The 5,916-nt window shown below is 54.3% G+C and overlaps 1 protein-coding gene across 3 annotated transcripts in view; it reads right to left on the reverse strand.

Annotated features, from left to right (window-relative positions):
• Positions 1 to 2,483: 2,483 nt before the first annotated feature.
• The window catches only part of CUNH20orf96 (chromosome unknown C20orf96 homolog), a 19,611-nt gene continuing 16,178 nt past the window's right edge, over positions 2,484 to 5,916 (reverse strand). The window contains exons 4-8 of one of the 3 annotated variants that reach the window (XM_032858969.1): positions 5,382 to 5,539; positions 5,201 to 5,302; positions 4,944 to 5,030; positions 4,156 to 4,274; positions 2,574 to 2,687 (exon numbers count right to left, since the gene is read on the reverse strand). In XM_032858969.1, the coding sequence (XP_032714860.1) occupies positions 2,627 to 2,687; positions 4,156 to 4,274; positions 4,944 to 5,030; positions 5,201 to 5,302; positions 5,382 to 5,539 (527 nt within the window). In that variant the 3' untranslated portion in view covers positions 2,574 to 2,626. Of the gene's footprint in view, positions 2,688 to 4,155; positions 4,275 to 4,943; positions 5,031 to 5,200; positions 5,303 to 5,381; positions 5,540 to 5,916 lie in introns of all 3 variants that reach the window. The other 2 variants (XM_032858967.1, XM_032858968.1) reach the window with 2 other exon arrangements.

Below are 5,916 nucleotides of genomic sequence, written 5' to 3' on the forward strand. Positions count from 1 at the left end.
GAGCTTGCTTCTCCTCCCGCTCCCCCTGATTGTGCTTGCTCTATCTCTCTGTCAAATAAATAAATAAAAACTTAAAAAAAAAAAAGTAAACTACCTTATGCCTGGTGACTTCGGAAGATCACTTTGCCGCTTCACGGACTGGGTTCATCTGTAAGATGGAAATGCTTATGATCCCTACCTCAGAGGGTTGACCTTGTGAGGACTGACTGACTATAAGAAAAGCATAGGGTCCTAAGTGCTAGCTAAGTGTTTGCTCCTATTATGTTCAAAACTGTTCATTTCTGGGGTGCTGGCTGGCTCCATCAATGTGACTCTTGATCTCAGGGCTACAGATTCGAGCGCCATGCTGGGTGTGAAAATTACTTAAAAATAAAATCTTTAGGGGCACCTGAGTGACCCTGTCAGTTAAGCATCCGACTCTTGATTTCAGCTCAGGTCAGGATCTCAGGGTCGTGAGATGGAGCCCCACATCAGGCTCCATGCTGGGCAGGGACCCTGCTTAAGATTCTCTCTCTCCCTCTCCTTCTGCCCCCTGCCCCTCCCTCTCTAAACAAAATAATAATTTTTTTAGGGGCACCTGGGTGGCTCAGTGGGTTAAAGCCTCTGCCTTCGGCTCAGGTCATGATCCCAGGGTCCTGGGATCGAGCCCCGCATCGGGCTCTCTGCTCCGCGGGGAGCCTACTTCCGCCCCTCTCTCTACCTGCCTCTCTGCCTACTTGTGATCTCTGTCAAATAAATAAATAAAATAGTTTAAAAAAAATTGTCCATTTCTGTTTCGCAATCCATTCGGCTCTAAAGGTGCCTACTGGCTTAACCTAGGTCACGTGCTTCACCCCAGCCACCCTGACCCTGCTCCCAGGGTATTGCATGTGACGTAGACCAAACTAGGAGGCGCTCTCCAGTGCCTGGACTAGTTCAAGGTGGCCAGGAGATGTAAGCCAGGCCCGTCACACTGAATATGAAGACTTGGGCTGAAAATTCTGGGACAGAGACCCTCTTTCCAGCAGTACCCAAACCAGGAGGTACAACCCCCCAGGAGAGGCTGGGAAACACACCACGACCACAGGAGGCCCAGCCTCGGGAAGAGAACACCTTGGAACAAAGTAAAGAAACAGAAACCGGGTCCTTGGTGCTGTCACTTGATTTCTGGAGAGACCCGTGCCTCACCTAGAACACTGATTTCCCTGAGCCCTTTTTTGTGTAGGGCAATTTGGTCAGGTGTCCTGTAACCTGTGAGTCTCTCCAGACGCCAGGTGGATGGGTGAGCAGTCAGAGAGTCTGAGGCCTTGCAGGAGCCTGGGTCCCTGGGGAAGCGGCTCTGAGGCCGAGTGCAAAGCACAGAGTGTCAATTACTGAGTCCCTGGGAATCCAGGGAGGGAGAAACAGGCAGGACTCGGCAGAGGAAGAAATGAGCAGCCATGCAGGCCCAGGGACAGCTTCAGCCGACCCGACAGGGAATGCTGGAGCCAGAAGAGGTCTTCAGAGTCATCCCAGGTGAGGCCAGGATGGCTTAGCCGTTGGCATTTGCACACGGAGCAGTCACTGGACGTGGGAGGGGACTGATCTTGGGTGAGGGGGCTCTCTGCAGCCGAGGCAAACCCTGAAGGGTCTGACTGCCGAAGGACACATTCCCACGGCACTCCCAGGGACTGCAGCAGCTGTCCTTGCTTGAAGGGGGGGCCAGGCAGCACAGCTCCAAGTCAGCACAGAGTGGGGGGCTGCGCCTAACTCCACCTGAGTACGAGCGTGTGTTCACGTCCACGCACGGCTGGGGTGCAGGCACTGGACAGACAGACAGCTGGACCAGAAGAGAGATGGCCATCAGCGAGGAAAACCCGGCAAGTTCCCAGGGGCACCAACTTGGGGAGTCTCCCCTCTGCCCTGGCACTGGCCTCAACAGGTCTGAGCACAAATTAGTAGGGAAGCTAGGCTTCCATCGCACCAGGGACAGCGCAGCCCAGAGCCAGTTCAGAGAGGGGCTCACTCGGCTCTTCTCAAGAAGTCCTGTGCCCCAGACACAATCAGCGCAGTTAGCCACCCCTTATCTTTTTTTTTTTTAAGATTTTATTTATTCATGAGAGACACACACAGAGAGAGGCAGAGGGAGAAGCAGGCTGCCCACTAAGCAGAAAGCCCGATGCAGAGACTCAATCCCAGGACCCTGGGAACATGACCCAAGCCAACGATAGATGCTTAAGCGACTGAGCCACTCAGGCACCCTAACCACCCCTTATCTTAAGACCATAGTCCATTCCTACCACATCTACTCAAGGCCTAGCTGGAAATCTCCAAGCAAAAGAGCAAATGCAAATCCAGCTTTATTGGTAAAAAGGAATGGCAGACTTGACAGGGAGTACCCACCTGGCCCAAGCAGCAGCGCCAACCAGAAAGAAAAGAGGAAAGGTGGAGGGAGACGGGGAGGGAGGAAGGAAGAAAGGAAGAATGGGAAAAAAAAAAAAAAAAAAAAAGGAAGGAAAAGAGAGAGAAAGGGAGGCGGGGAAGGAAGGAAGGGAGGAAGAGGAGACCAGGCTCTGAAAGTGGGCATGTGCTCAGAGAAGAAGATAAGTCAAGGCTCCAGGTATAGAAAAAAGAGCAGGGAGGAAAGGCTGGCCCCTGGACCCAGCATCTAGAAGGGCAGTAGCTCTTCCACGGGGATGTTGAGGATGACGTCCATGTCTGGGGTGCACCTGGTAGGGAAGAACAAAGAGGGTACGGGAGGTCAGGCAGGGGCGCCAGAGTTGAAGAGTGGGAGAGCACACCCTCGGGGGCACCCAGCTCTTCGGAACACTGGTACTCAGTTGGGGAGCCCCATCCCAAAACACCAGTGACTGTGCAGCCCACGTGTGCACGTGGAGATGTGTGCACACACCAAAAATAAAAGAGGAGTGGGTCTGGCATAATGAATGTTCCCCTCCAGAGGTCTGGGGTCAAGAGGGAGCAGGCTCTGAAATGCGCGGCCTCTCATGCCCAGCACTCTCTTTGTGGTCAGAATGGCCGGCTTGGACACCTGGCTGTGTGTAATCTTGAGCTTCCGACCTCCCCCAGAGCCCCACTCCTTCGGTTGGCATGTATGTGACAAGTACTCACTATGCGCCCAAGCCCAGAGCAGCCTCAGTTTCCTCATTGCTCAAACGGGGGGAATAATTCCAACCTCGATCTTTGGCAGGTGGACTAAGCTCCGTCACTGACAGGCGTCCTTCTTTCCATACAAGGAGTGAGAATAGCCTCCATCACAGGGACCAGCACATTTAGGGGGCCAGACAATTACATCCTGCCCCCAACCTCGTCCCAATTCTCTCATCCATTCTCATGGCTTCCATACTCTCCTGACCCACACTGAGCTAGCTATTCAGGCAAGAAATGTCAGGATGTCTGCAATTGACAGTATTTCATGAGAAAAAGCAAAGGAATGAAGATGAACCCATATGACAAAAATAGAACAACTCCTAATCTACACGGGCAACTGAGTGTTCACCAGAACATTCTCTCTACTGTCTGCGTATTTGAAATTTCCCAAAATAATGGCAAAAGAGAAAAAGCATCTTTATGCTGACAATGCCGAAATTTCCATCTGTAGCCGGTATCAGTCTTCTGAGTTCAATCGTCGACCTGAGGGCTCTGTACAAGGTGCCCCAGGTCCTGTGAACAACCACATGAGGCCTGGCCTCATGGGATCCCCAGGCTCTGCCACAAAGGGCCTGACCCAAGAAAGGTGGGTGGAGAACTGGCTTTGGAAGGAAGGAAGTTCTTCCTCTGGGGCCCGGGAGTCTGCCAGGTGGAGAGGACATCCTTCTCTCCTCACGGAGTGGCCTGTCTTCCCTGGAGCCAAACACCCTACTCAACTCCACCTTCCTGAACACCCTGGGAGCTTAGGGGTACACCCACTTGGAGGAAACATGGAATCTGAGAACCTGAAGAGTCCACAAAGCTTATGTAACCCAGCTTCCTGCGTACAAATGGGACACGAAGGCCCAGAGACGGGAAAGGTCACATCTGTGTGGTTAGCAGCAGAGCCAAGGAGATCCGGGTCACCCTGCACCCTCTATCGCAGGGGTCTGCCTTCTCCACCAGACTGCCTTTCCTGGGGACAGAGAGCCTCTTCAAGGGCCCAGCATGGTGGGTTTAAGCAGCAGCTGCAAAAAAAAGATCCCGTACTTGGGTCTCCGAAGCAGAACATCTGCAAATACGATCTCTCGGGGCTCCTGGACCTGCACCTGGAGCTGCTCCACTTCGGCCTTCAGTATGGGTATTTCCTCCTCAAACTGGTTGATAAACTGAGGGGAGAAGCACAGCAGGGGAGAGTGAGGAGCCCGACGTCCCCCAACAGAAGGAAGAACGGGGCCACCCAAATGAGGAGGAAGGCCATCTAGGAAAATTGCACGCTGGGCCACAGGGGCCTCCTGGACTCCGGAGGGCTGCTCGCAAGTAAGGGCCAATGTTTGATGGTCCTGAATGTGGCGCCGAGGTCATGGAGCATGGAGATAGGTGGCAAAGGTGGGGGAGGGGGGCAGTACCCAGTGATGAGAACGAATGGGGGCTGGCAGATACAATGAAGACCACTCATGCTGACAGCAGATGAGGGGCAGTGATGGTGAAGTTCATTAACATGGCTAATGAGTGATGGTCAGTGGCGAGAATTAAGTGGTGAAGATAGGAGGGGGTTATGACAGTAAAATGATGGGTGAGCACAGGATGCTTGGTGATGTTGCTAGTGGGTCATCGCCGGTGATGCTGGTTAGTGAGGCAAGGCCTGGGCCTGCACTAACCTCCTTGTCAGAGGAATGACAAGGGACAGCAATGGTGCTAGCTGGGCGAGAGGCTGACACCAGAGCCAGAGGCCTCCTGAGCACCAGATCAGGACAAGCCTGACTCGCAGAAGTCCTGGGGCCCACCCACCCTTCTGCTCCCTCACAGAGGGGTCGTCCCCTTCCGTGCCCACTCACTTCTCGGAACTTGTCCATGTACTTCAGCATGTCCTGGTTGTCCCGGGTCTTCTGCAGAAGAGCTTCCTGATGGGGCTGCTGGCTTTTCTGTGGAGGGAGAGGAGGTCAGGCCCCAAGGTGCCTCTTCCGGGGCAGCAGGACCTGGTAGATTCCAGTTGGGGGTGGGGGCGAATGCAGGGAGCCTGGAGGCAGAGGACGGGAAAGGAAGCAGGGCTGAGGCAGGACCTACACAGCCACCGCCATGGCTGGCCACTCACCACCACCAGAGCTTGCAGAAGCTTTTTCTTCTTCTTCTGAATCTGATTAGACAAAGACTGCAGGACCATTCTGCGCATCTCACCAAGGTCATCCAGCTCATCCTGGGGGCCAGCGGGAAGGTGTGGGCCACGGCCCTGCCTCCAGTGTGGTCTGGCAGGGCGGGGCCAGGGGCTCCCCTACCTGCTGGTTGTCCTTTATCTGCTGCAGTTGACGCACAAGGCTGGCGATCTGGACCGACTTGACAGGATACTCATGGTCCATGTACGTGCTCAGGAAGCTAACTTCCTTGTAGGTCTTCTCAATCTTGGCATTCAGCTGCTCTACCTGCTGCGCCAGGGCTGCAGAGGGCAGGAGGGACAGGAGGCAAAAAAGCCTCTCTCAAGGACCCCTCCCAGGAGATCCAGGAGGCAAAGCTCTCCTTGGCCAATGGACTGGGGTCTGGTGGAAGCAAGCTCCCACAAGGCTAAGTCCCTAGAGTCTTTTACCCCCGAAGGAGAAGAGGCAACACTGGGTAGGAAAGAGAACTAAACTGGGGCAAGATCCCTAAGTAAGTCCCAGTTCTGCCGCTGACTTACTCTGTGGCACTCGCCAAGACTGTCCCTCCTTGGACCTCTGTCTCCTCCTGCACAAGCTTCCCCCGCAACAAGCCCAGGGAGATGGGGTGACACTGACTCCCGTGAAATGACCATTAAGACCATGTCTGGGGGCGTCTGGG

The sequence above is a fragment of the Lontra canadensis genome, unplaced genomic scaffold (genome assembly GCF_010015895.1).
Source record: "Lontra canadensis isolate GAN:19392208 unplaced genomic scaffold, GSC_riverotter_1.0 scaffold16, whole genome shotgun sequence".
NCBI classification, from domain to species: Eukaryota; Metazoa; Chordata; class Mammalia; order Carnivora; family Mustelidae; genus Lontra; species Lontra canadensis.